This window comes from Poromitra crassiceps (genome assembly GCF_964638095.1).
Source record: "Poromitra crassiceps genome assembly, chromosome: 9".
Lineage (NCBI taxonomy): Eukaryota > Metazoa > Chordata > Actinopteri > Beryciformes > Melamphaidae > Poromitra > Poromitra crassiceps.
The window spans coordinates 35,282,689-35,301,875 of record NC_139630.1 but is presented as its reverse complement, the minus strand read 5'-3'; the positions used below and the strand labels follow the sequence as shown (position 1 = coordinate 35,301,875).

The following is a 19,187-nucleotide window of genomic DNA, read 5'->3' as shown; positions in this document are numbered from 1 at the left end:
CCAGGTGGACGAATAGAGCCATCAATTTAATTAATTTTTCCACTAAATATAAATTGATTGATTGATTGAAATATCTCTATTTGATGCTGGCTTGTCTATTTAAGATACTGGCAGGCTGGCGCCGAGGCTAAATATAAAATCTAAGCATACCAAGTCAATGCTTGATGGACAAAGTTCTTCCTAATTTGTCTTGGAGGGAAGAAACCTCTCATGGATTTAAGCACAGCAACATCCAGACAGTTTGAGATTGGCTCAAGACTTTCCCCAGCTGACTGTGTAAAAAGCTGTGTTTAAAAGCCAGACTCTTCACCACAGAAGAAATCGGACCCAAGTGTAAGTTGACTGGGCTGTTTGGTCATGTGTCGTTCTCACAGTGAATCTTGGGTCGTCCCACTCCTCCTCAGTCAAATCGTGATCCAGCGCATTCTCGGTTGGGACGTAAACTTCCAGGTTCTGTCCTCTGTTCTAGCGTTCTTTAGTTCTAGAACCGCTCGGCCGCTATATTACATCGAATGACTCATGGAGGACTCAAGAATACATAAGAATGCAAACAGAGAGAGACGTCTATCTCTCAATCCAGAGGGATAGGTTCATATTTTAAGGCAATATATTCAGTCCACCGTATAACTACCGGGATGATCTAGCTAGCCTAGCCGAACTAGCGGCTACAGTAAGCTAGCTAGCTAATTTCCTTACTTAATTCCAAGCGGTCATTGTAGTTGTTGCTCCCAGGATTGCTAACTATGTTTTAAGAAACTACTTTATTTATTTAGTTTATCTATTTCGTTTTATTTGACCAAACTTCTGGGTACAGTCAGTTGCGTGCCCCAAGTGTGATGTAAGTTCAAAATGTCTGCCGGGGGTAATAAGACCCGCCAAAGCCAGTACAAACCGGCTCGCTGGTGACCGCAGGTGAGATTTATGATGGCTATAGGAGTAAGGGTGTCCATTTTCAAATGTTGGGGACAACTCTGCTTTTTTTTTTGTAAAACAACGTATTTGATTTGACGATGACTGGTGAAACAAGTGGTTTGAAGATAGACATCTCTGTATAGAGGGATTACAGTATCGTGTATCTATGTGGTCATGTGGTCTAGTGTGTACGTGCGTGTGTGTGAGAGAGAGAGGGTGTGTCTGTGACAAATCACACTTGGTGGGCGTGTCTCTCACCTATCATGGGCGACTCGATGAAGCTCCAGGTGTTGCTCTGCGGCACGTAGGACTGGAGGACGCCCGCCGAGCGGCCGGCTTCGTTGACGCCTCCGAACACGTACACCTTCCCCCCGCACACCGTGGCTGCAGCAGAGTGCACCGGCTTGGGCAGCGGAGACACCGTCTCCCACTGGTTGGTGATGGTGTCGTACCTGCACACACAGGGCGAGAGACAGTGGCAAATTACTCGAGAAAAACAGGAGAGAGAGAGAGAGAGAGAGAGGACCAGATGCAGGTCAAGAGGACGAGATGCAGGTCAAAGTTCACGTGATGTGTGCGGTTACCAACACACTTCATCTCATCATATCTGTAATGCCTATAGAGAGCTCCAGGAACGAGTCCGGAAATCATCGATGCTAACAGTCCTGGTTCTTCACAGTTTTCGCCTATGGGAGTTTTGAATGGGTTTTTGGCGCGATGCTTCTAATAATCTCTCTGGGCAACGCTGGCTTAATCAAACGCGAACCAGTGTTTAGTAACATCATCTTCACACATGAAGACCACTTTTATGAGTTTTGAAGCTTTTATGTGCCGTTAAAAGGGTGGCTAGCTAGCAAACGGCTAAATGAGACTACAATGTCGACGCGGATATTATACGTCATCACGAGTGAACGCGGAAATATTCTCTCTCGCAATCAATGCGTGGACGCCTATGCGACACTGTGTGTAGTTCTGGATTAGCTTAGCACAAGCTTTTTACCTCTAGGGCTCGCAGTTACGCTTCAAAACTCATGAAAGTGGTCCTCATGTGTGAAGATTATCCCGCTGAACCTTGGTTCGCGTTTGATTAAACTTGCGTTGCCCACAGACATTATTTGAAGCATCGCGCCAAAAACCCATTCAAAAATCCCATAGACAGAAACAGTGAAGAACCAGGAAGTTCGGGACTTCCGCATTCAGCCTACAAAAATACGTCATCCCTGGAGCTCTCTATAACGGAGCAGTCTAAATGACTATGCCTGTTATTATAACAGGCTCTAATAATCCATACACTATACTAACACATTGCAGTCAGTAGCATCACACGATCTTGTGTGAAAAGAGTCAGATTGTGAAGTTGCCATGAATCCAGTGCGCAGCGCTCAGGGCTGACAGATAGAATTAGGAGAATGCCTACACGAGCAGGGAAGATGAAAAAGCCCAACCATTATGTACAATGACAGCAATTAAAGCAATTACACAACGCAACATATGTTGGTAGCTACAAGCCATTAGTTTGCAGAGTTGGGCTGTGTGTGTGTGTGTGTGTGTGTGTGTGTGTGTGTGTGTGTGTGTGTGTGTGTGTGTCTTTTGGCAGAGACTTCAACACCGAGCCGACAACTCAGCCGACCCAAACCGGCACACAGATCCAAGATGAAAGGAAACACAATCAACTGGATGCAAACAAGACTGTGGCCCTTAGCGTAACACACTTGTGTGTGTGTGTGTGTGTGTGTGTGTGTGTGTGTGTGTGTGTGTGTGTCTGTGTGTCTGTGTGTAATTTGTTGTATCTGCAGAAAATAGCATGTACGTGTTGTGCGTGTGCTTCTGTATGTGTGTGTGTGTGTGTGTGTGTGTGTGTGTGTTTTCACCCTGTGGCTCCATTGGCGCAGTGTGTCAGCAGTGGCCCCGTGTACATGGGCCACTGATCAAAGCCGCTGACAGCCTTCCAGCTGGAGGAGGCCTCATTAGAGAAGCACAAACGGATCCAGGATCCATGATTAAATCTCACATCCATTTAGACAAGACGACAGGCAGCCTTTCTTCATCAACACTGCGTCTTATTTTGCCTGTTATTGAAAAAGCCTTCCGAGTGGAAAGCTGTGCTCCACTGTCCGGTGGGACGACGACACGCTTGGCGGAAGCTTTACTACTGCAGCTTTGTGAATGAAGAAGGCAGAACGTGGAAGTGTTGGTGGCATCAGGCTCCTCTCTGACGAGGCTGGAGAGAGGAGATTCTTCTCAAGTCGCTTCTCTCTCCGTATCGAACATCCCCCTCCCCGAGTAAGTCCGAGAGAGAGAAGCGAAAACACTCGACAGACAGGCTATTATCTCCATTTAAAAACGGGCAGCCGGACAGGCACCCCACACACACACATGCACACGCACACGCACACACACACACACACACACACACACACACACACACACACACACACACACACACACACAGGAGTAGTAAATTAGCCCTGTGGAGATAGAAGGACTGTGGCTTGCCCTGTTCTCCAGCAGGTGTAATTACCACTGGGACCACATCAGGAGAGAAGTGTGAATGCAAGGGTCAGACTCCACTGAGTGACGCTGATTAGCGGGACAGACAGGACCAACAGCAGGTCACAATGAGAACACATGCCAGTCAATTCCTTCCTGGGAGAGCAAAGAGGAAGAAGAAAAGAACACATATCTTCACCGTAAATGTCAAGCAGAAACTAGGAGAGATGGTCTGTGGTTCTATTATTCCGCTGTAGCGTACGTATGACTCTAATGGCTGGTTGTTCAATGTGAACCTGGCACAGCTCTGAGTCAGTCAGTCAGTCAGTCAGTCAGTCAGACAGACAGACAGACAGACAGACAGACAGACAGGAGGGTGGGTGGCTGGGTGGGAGGGAGGGAGGGAGTGTGGATTAAGAGGAACACAGAGAGGTCAGAACAAACCGCCAGTCTCAGAGGTCGCGCCTCCGATTGAATTCATTATGTGTGTGATTCACCGTCAAACATTTAATGTGAACCGTGACACGATGAGTGACACTGAAACCATTCTCGCTGAGCGCGCATATGCTGTGATTGGATCTCTGAGGGATAGGAGGGAGGAGGGAGGGAGGAGGAGGGAGGAGGGAGGGAGGGAGGGAGGGAGGGAGGGAGGAAGGAGGGAGTGAGGGAGGGAGGAGGGAGTGAGGGAGGGAGGAGGGAGGGAGGGAGGAGGGAGGGAGGGAGGGAGGAAGGAGGGAGTGAGGGAGGGAGGAGGGAGGGAGGGAGGGAGGAGGGAGGGAGGGAGGGAGGAGGGAGTGAGGGAGGGAGGAGGGAGGGAGGGAGGGAGGAGGGAGGGAGGGAGGGAGGGAGGGAGGAGGGAGGGAGGGAGGGAGGAGGGAGGAAGGGAGGAAGGAGGAGGGAGGAGGGAGGAAGGAGGGAGGAAGGAGGAGGGATAGAGAGAGGGAGGAGGGAGGGAGGAAGGAGGAGGGATAGAGAGAGGGAGGAAGGAGGAGGGATAGAGAGAGGGAGGAGGGAGGGAGGGAGGAAGGAGGAGGGATAGAGAGAGGGAGGAGGGAGGGAGGGAGGAAGGAGGGAGGGAGGAAGGAGGAGGGATAGAGAGAGGGAGGAGGGAGGGAGGAAGGAGGGAGGAGGGAGGAAGGAGGAGGGATAGAGAGAGGGAGGAGGGAGGGAGGGAGGAAGGAGGGAGGGAGGAGGGAGGGAGGGAGGAAGGGATAGAGAGAGGGAGGAAGGAGGGAGGGAGGAAGGGATAGAGAGAGGGAGGAGGGAGGGAGGGAGGAAGGGATAGAGAGAGGGAGGAAGGAGGGAGGGAGGAAGGGATAGAGAGAGGGAGGAGGGAGGGAGGAAGAGCAGGGAAACAAAGAGAAACGCATCTCTTTCCCCTCCCTCTGTATCACTCGCTCTCTGTCAGACAGGAGAGCCAGACGGAGCTTTTTCAATGTCACTAAGACACTGCAGGAGTTGATCCACACCCACACACACAGACACACATACACACACACACAGAGACACACACACACACACACACACACACACACACACACACACAGACACACACACACTGCAGGAGTTGATGCAGCACGTTGGCAGCAGCATCCATTGCTTTCCTCCAAGTGTGTCTACACACAGAGTGAGCGCTGTGTGAGGTCATGTCTCTCTGACGCCGCTCGTTTCATCACGCAGGGACAATCATCTCAGAAGATAAGGCTGCAGGGTTACAACTGAACACACACTACACACACACACACACGCACACACACGCGGACATGCACACAACCCCGCACGCACGCGCACGCGCACACACACACACACACACACACACACACACACACAACAGTATATTGCCTTTTATGCAGCAATTGCCACACAGGGGCTGAGACAGAGAGAAATGGTGGGATGGAGGGTGAGTAAAGGAAAGAGGAAGTCATTAATAACACCATAACACCATTTGCAACTGGTATTACAATACCATTTGATATCTGATATCTCGCCTGCAAAGACAAACGTCTGTTAACGTGAGGTGTGAAGACGTGCGTGCAGTATGATCACAGTGTGATCTGCATTATGAGCGGGAGTCAGCGGGGGGGCGTCAACGTATGGAATCCACGCATTTGTGAGAAAATATCCGCCCACTGTCTTCTACCCACACGCCAGGATCAGAAATGGATGCTTCTCAACGGTGCAGCCAGACGTGAAGCTTGATGTTTGCAGTGTGTGTGGTGCCAGCCAGGCCTGTCCAGCTGAATTGGACGGTTGCTGGAGAAATAGAGCCGATATATGCGAAGACATCTCAAAGCAGACGACGCAGCACGGGTTGAGGAGCCGTCTGCGACGCCTGAAGAAAAGTCAAACTTTCCCACAACAGAGTCATAGAAGACGACAGCTGCCATGTTTGTTTTCGTTGACAACAGATGGACTTGCCGCCTCCCCTGCTCTGCAGAGTGCGAGACGGCGTATAAATATCAGGTGTGAACGCGAGGGCGCGATGTAGCTGTCACTCGATGATGATGTCATCACTGAGGGAGTGTGACACAGAAGCAGATTGGGCCCCTCGCTGTGTAACGCTGACTAGTAAGCCCACGTCTCTGAGCCACAGAGCATCAACGTTAATGCACGCAGTCAACTGCCAACCGCTACACAGCGTTCTGTGGGATTAGCTGGGTGGCACAGCATGCCAGGAAGCCCTCCATGTATGCAATGCTGTTTTTTCTGCTGCTGAGGGGAAAAAAGAATAAATGCTACAGTGAAGCTAAACACATGTGTTAGAATAGTCAAGTCAAGTCAAGTCAAATTTTATTTATATAGCACCTTTCATACACAAAGGCAATTCAAGGTGCTCAACCCGAGCTCAACCCGAGGGCCGGGATCCCCCAGGGGATTGTGAGACTATATATACATTATATACGTATATATATATATATATATATATATATATATATATATATATATATATATATATATATATATATATATGATTTCTTGGGGGGGGGGGTCGTGGGCCCTAGGGACAAACAAACAAACTGTATGACTTATGATACAAACTCCTTATCAAGTCTATTTCAGATTTTTCTCATATTTTTGCTTCCCCCCTGTGAAATAATGTGAATAGTTTTCAGCCTCTAGGCCTCCTCTGATAATTAATTGAAAGGCCCTGAAAAGAGAATAATGTGTTGGTGTGTTCACTGCTCAGCGTACAGTATGACAGCATGCAGCCTGTGGGGAGCGCCAACGCTTCCATTCAACTTTGACAAGTGACAAACCACACTTGTCATTTGTGTTGTGCTCATGGCCACTGTGCTCGGGCTCGCCTGTGTATTTAGAGGCTACTTGCCCATTCCTGCCTACTTGACCTGACCACCGCCGATTACCATCCATCCATCACTCCGACATGCCCTAGATACATATAACTAGCTCACTGTCTGCATGTTGTTGTTGTTGTCTCTCTATCAGCATCTCTCTCTCTCTCTCTCTCTCTTACCCATGCACACAAATGATGCACCTAATCACGCAGACGTCTCAGCCCATCCACTGATATGGTTACCTGCAGGGGAGTGTGGATGATGTGCACACGCACACACACACACACACACACACACACACACACGTGCACGCGTGCACACACACACACACACACACGCACACACACACAAACACACACACGCGCGCACACACACACACACACACGCACACACACGCGCACACACACACACAAACGCACGCAGACACACACACACGCACACACACACGCATGCACACACACGAGATAAACTCTACTGTAATAGATGGGCTGCCAGTCTGAGAAACTGACACGCATCCTTTCCCCCTGAGAAACAAACTACAGCATAGAGAGAGGGTGGAGGGAGAGCAGTGAATTGGCAGGGAGACAGAGGGAGAGTGAGGGGAGAGGGAGACAGATGGAGAGTGAGAGGAGAGGGAGACAGAGGGAGAGTGAGGGGGGGAGAGAGACAGGGGGAGAGTGAGGGGAGAGGGAGACAGAGGGAGAGTGAGGGGGAGAGAGACAGGGGAGAGTGAGGGGGAGAGAGACAGAGGGAGACAGGGGAGATTGAGGGGGGAGAGAGACAGAGGGAGACAGAGGGAGAGTGAGGGGGGAGAGAGACAGGGGGAGACAGGGGAGAGAGACAGAGGGAGACAGAGGGAGAGTGAGGGGGGAGAGAGACAGGGGGAGACAGGGGGAAATTGAGGGGGGAGAGAGACAGAGGGAGAGTGAGGGGGGAGAGAGACAGAGGGAGACAGGGGGAGATTGAGGGGGGAGAGAGAGAGAGGGAGAGTGAGGGGGGAGAGAGACAGAGGGAGACAGGGGGAGATTGAGGGGGGAGAGAGACAGAGGGAGAGTGAGGGGGGAGAGAGACAGAGGGAGAGTGAGGGAGAGTGAGGGGGGAGAGAGAGACAGAGGGAGACAGGGGGAGAGAGAGACAGAGGGAGACAGAGGGAGAGTGAGGGGGGAGAGAGACAGAGGGAGACAGAGGGAGAGTGAGGGGGGAGAGAGACAGAGGGAGACAGGGGGAGATTGAGGGGGGAGAGAGACAGAGGGAGAGTGAGGGGGGAGAGAGACAGAGGGAGACAGAGGGAGATTGAGGGGGGAGAGAGACAGAGGGAGAGTGAGGGGGGAGAGAGACAGAGGGAGAGTGAGGGAGAGTGAGGGGGGAGAGAGAGACAGAGGGAGACAGGGGGAGAGAGAGACAGAGGGAGACAGAGGGAGAGTGAGGGGGGAGAGAGACAGAGGGAGAGTGAGGGAGAGAGAGACAGAGGGAGAGTGAGGGGGGAGAGAGAGACAGAGGGAGACAGGGGGAGAGAGAGACAGAGGGAGACAGAGGGAGAGTGAGAGAGAGGGAGAGGGAGAGAGAGACAGAGGGAGACAGGGACAGAGTGGGGGAGGAGAGAGAGAGGGAGGAGAGAGACAGAGGGAGACAGAGGGAGATTGAGGGGGGGGAGAGACAGAGGGAGACAGATGGAGATTGAGGGGGGAGAGAGACAGAGGGACAGTGAGGGAGAGAGAGACAGGGGGAGAGAGACAGAGGGAGACAGGGAGAGAGTGAGGGAGGAGAGAGACAGAGGGAGACAGGGGGAGAGCGAGAGAGAGAGAGAGAGGAGAGAGAGAAAATAAAATGCCTTGCTCAGATAACAAAAGCACTGTAGCTCTTCTACACACCTCTGCACTGACAAAAAGAGCCATTAGGAAGGAGAGAGAGAGAGAGAGAGAGAGAGAGAGAGAGAGAGAGAGAGAGAGAGAGAGAGAGAGAGAGGAGTACATCACCATACAGTTACAACCGCAGCAGAACGGCACACAAACACCAGTGAACAATAGCCATCGCTCAGGCCAGCTATTAAAAGCCCTGAGATTCAAACCTCGAGGAGCGCAAGATGGTGCATGACGAATGGCACAGTCAAACTAAACAAGATGCTATAAAACGCACACAAATAAAATATATAACGCATATAAATATATATATTTTTTTTATTTGAATTGCCATTTATTCAGTGCAGAGCCAGGCCTTTCTCTCTCCCTGCACAGGTATACTGTACTCAAACTGTCTGCTGCCAAAACCAGCCTCGTAACCTTTCAAAAGTGGGTGAGCGCACTGGAGTTAGTAAAAAAAATAAAAAATAAAAAAGGCGATGTGTTTACTACCTGAAGAGAATAGTAGTTTCTATCAGGCATGAATTCATGCTCAAAACTCACATGAATCCCTCAAACATCCACAATATCTATATCTCAGTCTCACATAAGACCGTCTCTCATTCACTCCCATTCTCTCTCTCCCTCTCCCTCTCTCTCTCACACACACACACACACACACACACACACACTCGCTGTCTCCCGCCTACACGTAAGCAAACATCTGCAGATACAGATTCATGTTTACAGGTGTAGTTGTGGCATGGATCGCTAGATTAGTGTTGCTCATGTAAGAGGCAGAGGGCAAGTGTGTGTGTTAGAGAGAGAGCGAGGGAAACAGTGTGTGTGTGAGAGAGAGAGCGCACAAGGGGAAGTGTGAGAGTGTGTGTGTGTGTGTGTGTGTGTGTGTGTGTGTGTGAGAGAGAGAGAGCGGGCGAGGGAAAGAGTGAGAGTGTGTGTCTGTGTGTGTGTGTGTGTGTGTGTGTGTGTGTGTGTGTGTGTGTGAGAGCGGGCGAGGGAAAGAGTGAGAGTGTGTGTGTGTGACGTGTGAGAGAGCGGGCGAGGGAAAGAGTGTGTGTGTGTGCGTGTGTGTGTGTGTGTGTGAGGGAGAGGTAAAAGGAGCATGATGGCAAAGTGGATTGACCCCATAGTTACCTGATTAAGGAGGGAGCGGACAGAGAGAGAGAGAGAGAGAGAGAGAGAGAGAGAGAGAGGCTCACAATCAATCTCTCTCAACCCCCCTGATTCACTGTAAGTACTAATGAGCAGAGATTGTGATTTGGCCTGAGGACTACAGTGAATGCGCTCCGGCCTGGAGGATATTCAGAGCAATTTACTCACAAACAGAAACGCACATTTGCTTACATTTACATGTTTGCCAAGAATGTTCATTAGCAGCAGACAGGGAGGTAAACACGTCATTTTGATGGTAAGTCGTCCTGATCTATTCTGCACCACTGTAGTTTATATGTGGCTTGAGAAATCTCTTGGTAAGCGAGCACTCTCTACAGAACTACATGTATATCAATGACTTCATACTGTATAGCCCTGGTGAGTGCAGAAAACTTGGATCCTTAAATATTCAGAATTGGCTAATTCTCTTTAAGTGGAAACATGTTCAACCTCCAGCTCACAATAGGTGGGTGAAGGAGTCGTTACTGCCAATTAAACTTGAGAAGCTTAAATTCTCCTTAAGGGCTCCCTGGATTCTTTTGAAAAGACTTGGAGACCTCTCCTGAATCATACTGAGTCTCTAGCCGCTTTCACATCGGCCTTGAAAGCAGTAAAATACAGGGAAAATGTGATCCGCGCCTCCGATGTGAAAGTTGTGAAAGCGGTTTGGTGGGTAATTGTGTTAGTCACAGCGCCGGGTTACCCTGCAACCCACCTCCACCTGAAAGTGTAGGAGCGGCAACACGGAACGGTGCGAATGGTCAGCTCATTCATAAAAAAAAAATACAGGTGAAACCACCTCATGCAGCAAGAAAGGCATAAGTAAAAGTAAAAAAAAGTAGCCTATACAATCATGACTGCAGGAGCGCCAGGAGGAATGCTCCGTGCCTAGTAAGTAGGTTAGGCTTTATGCTCAAACGATGTTGACAACTTGACATTAGTAGGTAAAATTAATGGATATAATAATAAGCTTATCTTAGCTGTCTGTGGTGAGTTGGTCTGAGGATATTCCCTCTGGAAACCAGCTCCAGAACTGCAATCTGTCTAGCTAGCCAGTTGTGCATTCCCTTACAAAAACGTTATAGTAGTCATGTGCATTTATAGCCCATACTAACTATTCCCCCGACGAACGTTATGCAGACTGCAGCTGTTTGATATGCGGTCGTGGTCTTTCAGAACGGACGCTAATTAGGCTACTTCATGGAAATAATTTGCTTTACAAAAAACTGGAACCAAAAGATAAGAATTAGCCTTGTACCTAATAGGCTACATGATGGTGCATCTGTGATCCATAAAGTCGATCAGATGAATATTGAAAGCCTTGTTACCATGCTGCATGTGGACAACACTTTTGTGTTTTATCACTTTGATGTTCTTAACGACCACAGCTGCACGTTGGCTGGCGTACATTGGCGATGTTTGGTTGTTGAATTAATTCGTTCATCATACAGTAGCCTAGGCTACACTAACTTATGAAAATATTAATTTGGGCTACTAGAGGAGCTGGGTGGAAATGCCTCTGCTCGCCTTTCAATCCGGGAGCGGTGGCTGTCACCTGAAAGCACACCCCAGGACGGGAATGTGGCGGTGCTGCTTGGCTGTGTGTGAAAGCAATTTCTGTGGCGAGGCTGCCGGCTTTGCGGGCCTTCTGAACTGCAACATTGCGCAATGTGTGTGAAAGTGGCTTCTGATAGCCTTGCCTGGTTCAACTGCTGTTTTTTTTGTTCGTCTTTTGTCTTTTGTGTGGATTTATTACCCTTATTTTTATTTTTTAGTTTATGTATTTATTTTACAAATGTGTACCTTGTCATCAACATTTTATTGCTGCCATTAATATGACGTGGTTCAGGGGTGGGGCCATGGGGAAAATGGGGTGGGGTCTTCTGCACTGTGGACTGTCTCCTGTAACATTCTTCTAATAAAGAAAGTTCAACTGTGGCTCCTTGCTTCCTTGCAGATGGCTGGCTGATATCTCAGCCCCGGTCAACTCTAAACTGCTCTAGCAGTCGCTCAAGGTCACCATGTGGTCAACTCTGCATGGGATCGTCCTGCGGAGGAAGACGGGAGGAATGGTGTGAGCGGGGGATGAGAAGGAAGAGAGGAGGAGAGGAGAGGAGAGGGAAGGAGCAGAGAGAGTGAGAGTCTGTGTGTGTGTGTGTGTGTGTGTGTGTGTGTGTGTGTGTGTCAGCTGCCACCTGTGTGTCAGAGCGCATTACAGGGAGTGTGAGCCTCGCGCCCGCCCACACCTCCACTATCACCCTGCTGTCTTGCACGCGCCTCAAAATCACAAACGTGACAAACTTCCCCGGATTATCTTACACCATTAGATATCAGTCTGTGTTGTGGAAATTGCTTTTTCGGCGTCCCCGGCCGCTTTCCTTCAAACCTGTCAAACTGCCTGCTCCTACTTTCTCCCCCTCCTCCTCCTCCTCCTCCTCTGAGGAAGACTCTTGTAGTCTCCAAACGTCAAGTCTGTTTGTCTGCACCGTTAAATTGCTTCAACCGACTGTATGCTCCAGAATGCTTCCTTCATGTCTTCTCCTACGTTTCCCAGAAGGACTTTCAGCGCCCCGGGTCTGTGATCGCGGCCACACCTCTAAAACAGCCACTGTTGCTGTATAAATTGGTATCTCCTCTCCCTGCTGTTATGACTGATGAACGTTCGGCGCAAAATGGACCCAGAAGAAGGTACATCACCAATAGCTGTTTGTTAGCGCTAATTTGTCCTTTAGGCCACATAGCACATCATCGCACACCTACGACACCACGTGCGGCGGTGGCGGCGTTGCTAAGAGACATTACCGTCCTGAAACTTGGCCTTCGCCAGAGAGCAGGCTGTCTTGTACAGTACATCCTGTATAACAGACATCATAAAGGCATGTCCTTGCAAACTTGTTCTCATATAATACAACCCCCCCCCCATCAAGCAAAGGCATTACTTTGTTGACAACAGTGGTTTATGGATGTGGTGGGTGATGGGAGACTTTGGCAGTGGTTGGTTTCCACTTCACGAAAACAGACAGCTTGACACAAACAAGCTGTAAACAAAGCCTAGAGTTAACATGCTGTCACCTATAGATTTCTTTACACAGCGATAGAAACAAAAGGACTTTGTGTCTGCTCATCCGTGGCGTGTGTGTTTTCATGCACTCATGTACCTTATGTACATATCCCTGCATGTGTGACGCCTCTTCATATCCTCATTCTCTCACTCTCTGGGCTGCTAATTGGCACGTCAACGTCTGCCGGAGAATTCTGCTAAGCCCGGCCTCGTAGTCTAAAGGGCTCAGACAGCAACGCTAACACGTGTGAGCTAACGTTTGGGTAATGGTATCCTATAGGTAGTGCATCATCCCGCTTACAGCATCATCAGAGGAGCCGCGGGGGAAGCGAAGAAGCTTAGAGAGGATGGAGCAGCAGTTCAAGCTCAATTGAACACATGACATGATGTCATTTATTCAGTTGATTTAACCCGGGACAGTCCGGCCTGATGCAACTGTCCTGCTTCCCTGGGGTCCTGCTAGCTTCTGCCCGCTTCACCCTCCAAATGTGTCCCCTGGCTCTTTCTACTCGCCTGAGACGAGGAGATGCAGAGAGCGTTGTCGGCGTCTGGGTAGTGTGTAGAGGTTAAAGCACTCGCCTACCACCAGGGGGCGTCTGGGTAGTGCAGAGGTTAAAGCACTCGCCTACCACCAGGGGGCATCTGGGTAGTGCAGAGGTTAAAGCACTCGCCTACCACCAGGGGGCATCTGGGTAGTGTAGAGGTTAAAGCACTCGCCTACCACCAGGGGGCGTCTGGGTAGTGTGTAGAGGTTAAAGCACTCGCCTACCACCAGGGGGCGTCTGGGTAGTGCAGAGGTTAAAGCACTCGCCTACCACCAGGGGGCGTCTGGGTAGTGTGTAGAGGTTAAAGCACTCGGCTACCACCAGGGGGCGTCTGGGTAGTGTGTAGAGGTTAAAGCACTCGCCTACCACCAGGGGGCATCTGGGTAGTGTGCAGAGGTTAAAGCACTCGCCTACCACCAGGGGGCGTCTGGGTAGTGTGTAGAGGTTAAATCACTCGCCTACCACTAGGGGGCGTCTCTGGGTAGTGTGTAGAGGTTAAAGCACTCGCCTACCACCAGGGGGCGTCTGGGTAGTGTAGAGGTTAAAGCACTCGCCTACCACCAGGGGGCATCTGGGTAGTGTAGAGGTTAAAGCACTCGCCTACCACCAGGGGGCGTCTGGGTAGTGTAGAGGTTAAAGCACTCGCCTACCACCAGGGGGCGTCTGGGTAGTGTGTAGAGGTTAAAGCACTTGCATAACCACCGCTGAGACCCGGGTTCACTTCCCGGCAGCGGTACTTACAGACACCATTGACCGTGTCTGCGGGCGGGAAGCCGGTGGGGTATGAGTGCCTGGTTGCTGCACTGGTGTCTCTTCTGGTCGGTCGGGGAGGGGAACTGGGGGGAATGGCGTGATCCCCCCATGCTCTACGTCCTGCTGGTGAAACTTCTCGCTTGTCAGGTGAAAAGAAGCGGCTGGGGACTGCACATGTATCAGAGGAAGCATGTGCTAGTCTACGGCTCAATAGGGGAGAAAATGGGAGGGAGAGAAAAAATAACTTGAAAAAAAAAAAAGGGGGAACGCAGAGAGACTAGTAAATGGAAAACAAAACAATCCAACCAAAACTCAATCTCTGGTCTCTGGACACCGTCAGCTGCCATTTAACCCTCGTCTCGCCACACACCATCTCTGTCATTCTGCTCAGGTACAGAACAAAAGGGCGCTGGCATTTTGCTTGTTATTTGCTTACAGCACACGCCTCTGGCAGTCTGTGTACCAGGACATCTGGGGATCTGACGGAGTCTTGCGCTCCGTATGGACGGCCTCAAAGTGTGTTCATCTGGCATGCTCAAGCCAAGGTCAACACACACACACACACACACACACACACACACTCCACTGCCGTTGCATAGCAGAACACACAACTCATTAACTCTGATGGATCATTGCACATTTCAGGCTAATAACAGACAGGCTTGTACACACACACACACACACACACACACACACACACACGCACACACACGCACACACACACACACGTACAAATACAGACCCGTCACCTTAGTGTCACCTTCATCTAATCCTTGCGAGACAGAGAGCCATCAGTCCACCGGCCCACACAGATTTACCCCATAATCCATGTGAATAAACTCATGTGCAGCAGCAGTCTGTGTCCCTATAGGAGTCTGAGTATATGATGTGTGCATATATACTCAGTCTGTGTGTGTGTGTGTGTGTGTGTATACACACACACACACACACACACACACGCACACCAAACTGTAAGTTTGAAAAGGCACCTTGAAAGACTGTCAGGAAGAGAACTGAGGCAGAAATGAAAATGGAGAGCATTTTTCGAGTGTGTGCGTGTTCCCTGTGTGTGTGTGTGTGTGTGTGTGTGTGTGTGTGTGCGTGTACTGTGTGTGTGTGTGTGCGTGTACTGTGTGTGTGTGTGTGTGTGTGTGTGTGTGTGTGTGTGTGTGTGTGTGTGCGTGCGTACGTACAGTACGTACGTACGCAGATTTAATTGGAAGGGAATGTCACATAGGACAGGGGACATGAGTGCTGCGGTGCGGGTGGTGTAGGTCGCACACCAATTACTGCTCTGCTCTTCAAAACGAGACACGAGATGGAAGACTCAGACCCCACTTCATTACTAACATAAACCTCTGCACCCAGCACCACCATCTGGCCACTGGGGGGGTTCAGGGTAGAGATGCACCATATATCGCCAATCATATTGATATCGGCCGATGTTGGTCATTTTTTAACATATCGGCATCGGTCCGATGTTGCAACGTTAATATCGGTTATCGGTATTGGCCAAAATGTTCACATTGAAGGGAAACAATGCGGTGAATCTATGATTTATGAGCTTTTCCAAATGTTTTGGAAATAAAGAAATACATTACTTTTTCAAATTCACAGTGTTTATGTTTTTCAGTATCCACACAATTCTATTATGATAGAAATGTGTTTTTATACAGATCATATCGACATCGGTAATTATCGGTTATACGTATCCGCCAAAACTTACGCATCGGTGCATCCCTAGTTCAGGGTGGTGGCTAGGGGTTGGGATGGTGGCTGGGGGTTAAGATTAAAATGGAAACCCAAATTGTCGTGGAGAAACTGGTGGCTACCAAAGTTTGAGGTTTGGCTGAAACGTCTCATTTCTTTTAAGAATGCTATAGACCGTTTCAACTTGACAACTAACCCTAAGTTTCAAACTGTTCCCTAGCAACACAATTCTGTGAAACAGTCTATCCAGTACACTGTCACTGTCATGTTGTCTGTCTCTATCCATGTGAGAGAAGAGGCTGCAGCCTGGAAAAATACTGACTCAATCAACTGTCTAAAAATAGTTAAAAAAATAAAAAAATAAAAAAGTCCTCACAGTAAAAGCAATTTGAAGAAGTGAGAAGTACTGTAAATGTCATGGAAGTATATAGGAACACACACACAGTATATGCATTCTGACAAACAGGGTCTCCAGAGTAGCCACTTGTCGTTATTTATGATAAGGATTTATTAAGCCTAGCCTAGGCCTAACTAGCAGAATTAGCTCCCAGCATTAGCCATCCCCCACTGTAATCTCCCCCTACGTGTATTGATGTGATTGTGAGACTTACTCGCTTATGTGTTTGAGCAAGTTATCTTCAGTCTATGCAGGGGTAAACATTTATTAACTTGCAAGTCTTGATCTTGTCCTTGATCTCCTGCTAGCTGTGCTGGCGTAGGCACCAAGCTTCAGAGTTAGATGATATTGGAGCAGCCGGCCTTTTTCTTTTTTTAGCCGAAGTCGTCACACGACCACACAACCGGGTCAAATGGGCGTGGCTACATAAGGTGAATAGATCAGGTCACCTTTATCACAGAAGTGTAGTGTCAATCTTTCCGTACAGCTCCCCCTGACGGTAAACCTCCAGTACTACAATAATAATACATGTCATAATACTAACAGTGAGGGAAAGGGTGATATTCTAAATATTAAAGAAATCCTCTCAGACTGACGTTATAATTATGATCTTCTGCTCAGGGCGTAGCGTAACAACATTTCCAGCTGCCAGTTGCCTGTTTCCGCCGTTCAGGACCGTTCATAGCTAAAGAGACTGAAAATAATCATAATTGTTGTGACTTTGTACCTACAGTACATATGTCTTGTAATGGAGCCCCCAGCATAATAATTTCACACGTGCATAATTGTACAACGGAGTGACAATATCTTGAATCTTGAAAGAGAGAGACTGCTAAAGCTCCGTTCAATGACCAAATAAAGAGTTCCGGTTTGGACGTTTCGGCTTCAAAATAAAAGCGGCCGCTATGCAACCACATACTATTCTTAGCAATTTAGGCTAAAATAAGCCCGTACAGTACCAGTGAATTGACATTCACCTCGTTTTTGTAAAATATCGCCGCTATGCAACCACACAACGCTACTATTTTTAGCCATTTCGGATCAAATAAGCCAAATGTTCCCACTCTTTGATAGCGGAACACACCTCCTTGCTAGTGAATTTTTTTTTGAACAGGAAGTCGACAACCGGCTACCACTGGTCAATCATGGGAAACGTACATGTAAGTGCAGGAAAAAGGTGAATATACACACCTGACTGGAAAGAACTGTATAAAAGTTGAAAACAAAAATGCCACTGTGCTAATCTTGATGTGGGCACTTTCACCTTGGCCCACGCCTGCCCACACACACACACACACACACACACACACACACACACACACACACCAAAACAAACCCATATATAATAATAACAGCTAAACCTCCCACGCCTCTGTCCAGGCTGATCTCTCCCCCTGGGTGCAGGGAGGTTACGATGCTTTGGCAGAGCGCTGCTTTCTAAAGGTCAGCTGTTGCTTCGTCCTGCGGGGGCCAGAGGACAGACTGTCCACACGCTCAGCAGCACCCGTCACAGCCCTGGCCACTGGTAATTAGCCAGCAACACACCACCCGCACCTGACTGGACTGACCAACAGGGGGACTAGAGAGAGAGAGAGAGAGAGTAAGGGGGTGTGTGTGTGTGTGTGTGCGTGTGTGTGACAGAGAGAAATGGAGTGTGAAAGGGAGAAAAGGAGGATAGAAAAAGGTACAAAAGGGGAGAGAAAGCTGGGGAGAAAAATGACTTGCCCGCTGGTAAAAGGCTGGAAATTGTCCAAAGTGTCAGCCCATCGTTTATCAGCGAGGTGGAAGCACATATACCCAGTACTAGTCATTACCTTGAGCCTCTCTCCGCCGCTCCCTAGGCACACCTGCCGCCACTCGCCAACTGTCACACAGTACACACACACACACACACACACACACACACACAAACACACACACACACACTGTATGGAGACATGCACATGATGCACTCCTCCTCCTCGCTCCTCGCACCAGCTCCCTCCATGTCGCTGAGGCCTGGGGGCCATTAGGAGACAATGGCCAAGTGACAGTCTTTGCTGGAGCATGTCAGGCAGATATGACATCATCCGGCCTGGGCCAGCCCCCAAATATACCCATCATCACCCCCCCCCCCCCCTCGCCCACCTCATCAGCACTGTGAAGAGCTGGGAGAGGAGGCAGAAGAGGGTTTGGAGAGGGGGGATAAAAGAGGAAATGAGGGAGGTGGAGAGAGAGAGAGAGAGAGAGAGAGAGAGAGAGAGAGAGAGAGAAAGATGAGAGCGATGTGATGATCTGCCTGATTTGGGCCCAGTCTCTTTCAGCCCCGGAGCCTCAAATCATAGAGAGATAGCTCCTTCATGGCAAAGGGCGATCCGTCCACGAGATGACAACCAGCTGGAGTCACAGCTAGACGGCATGCAGCAACTTCCTCTTCCTGTCATCAACATTCACATGGACGCACATTAGTCATGGGAATTAGGCTCTTTGAAGGGAGCCGGATCTTATGGCTCTGTTACTTTTCGAGAGCCCTTCAAAGTAATGGTTCATCCTTTCTTTTATTTTTTATTTTTTTTATGTGTATCTAGGGATATGATCGCTGGAATAATGATATGGTTAGATTGGGATCAGATTCAATCTTAGACATCCCACCAATATAGTTTGATTTCGCATTTGTGGCCTTCAACAGCACTAAATTACTCGTATTGCCAGACCTAATGTCAATGATCTGCATTGTAAACAATACGTGAGGTGACACCATATCCACCTGCTTCCTCAGTGAATTTCACTATTTGTGTAAATACGGTTGCCTCTTCAATACAATTCCTGCAACACTAGGCTGCTCAGAAAGTGGGCAGACGCACGCTGCGGTGTAGTCCTTTTTGATATGAAGCTGAGTCCGCCCACCCGGGGCCAGTTACAGCGTGCGCCGGTAGCAATTAACGAGCGCACCTATCCTCCCCCCTCAGCGCACTAGCGGAGGAGGGGAGGGGGGCTACCCTTCCTGTGTGTGTGTGTGTGTGTGTGTGTGTG

General features: G+C 49.2%; 1 protein-coding gene across 1 annotated transcript in view; it reads right to left on the bottom strand.

Annotated features, from left to right (window-relative positions):
* The window catches only part of klhl29 (kelch like family member 29), a 152,416-nt gene that overhangs the window by 17,235 nt on the left and 115,994 nt on the right, over positions 1 to 19,187 (bottom strand). Inside the window, exon 10 of the mRNA XM_083642792.1 lies at positions 1,171 to 1,364. Coding sequence (XP_083498918.1) covers positions 1,171 to 1,364 — 194 coding nt within the window. The remainder of the gene's footprint in view (positions 1 to 1,170; positions 1,365 to 19,187) is intronic.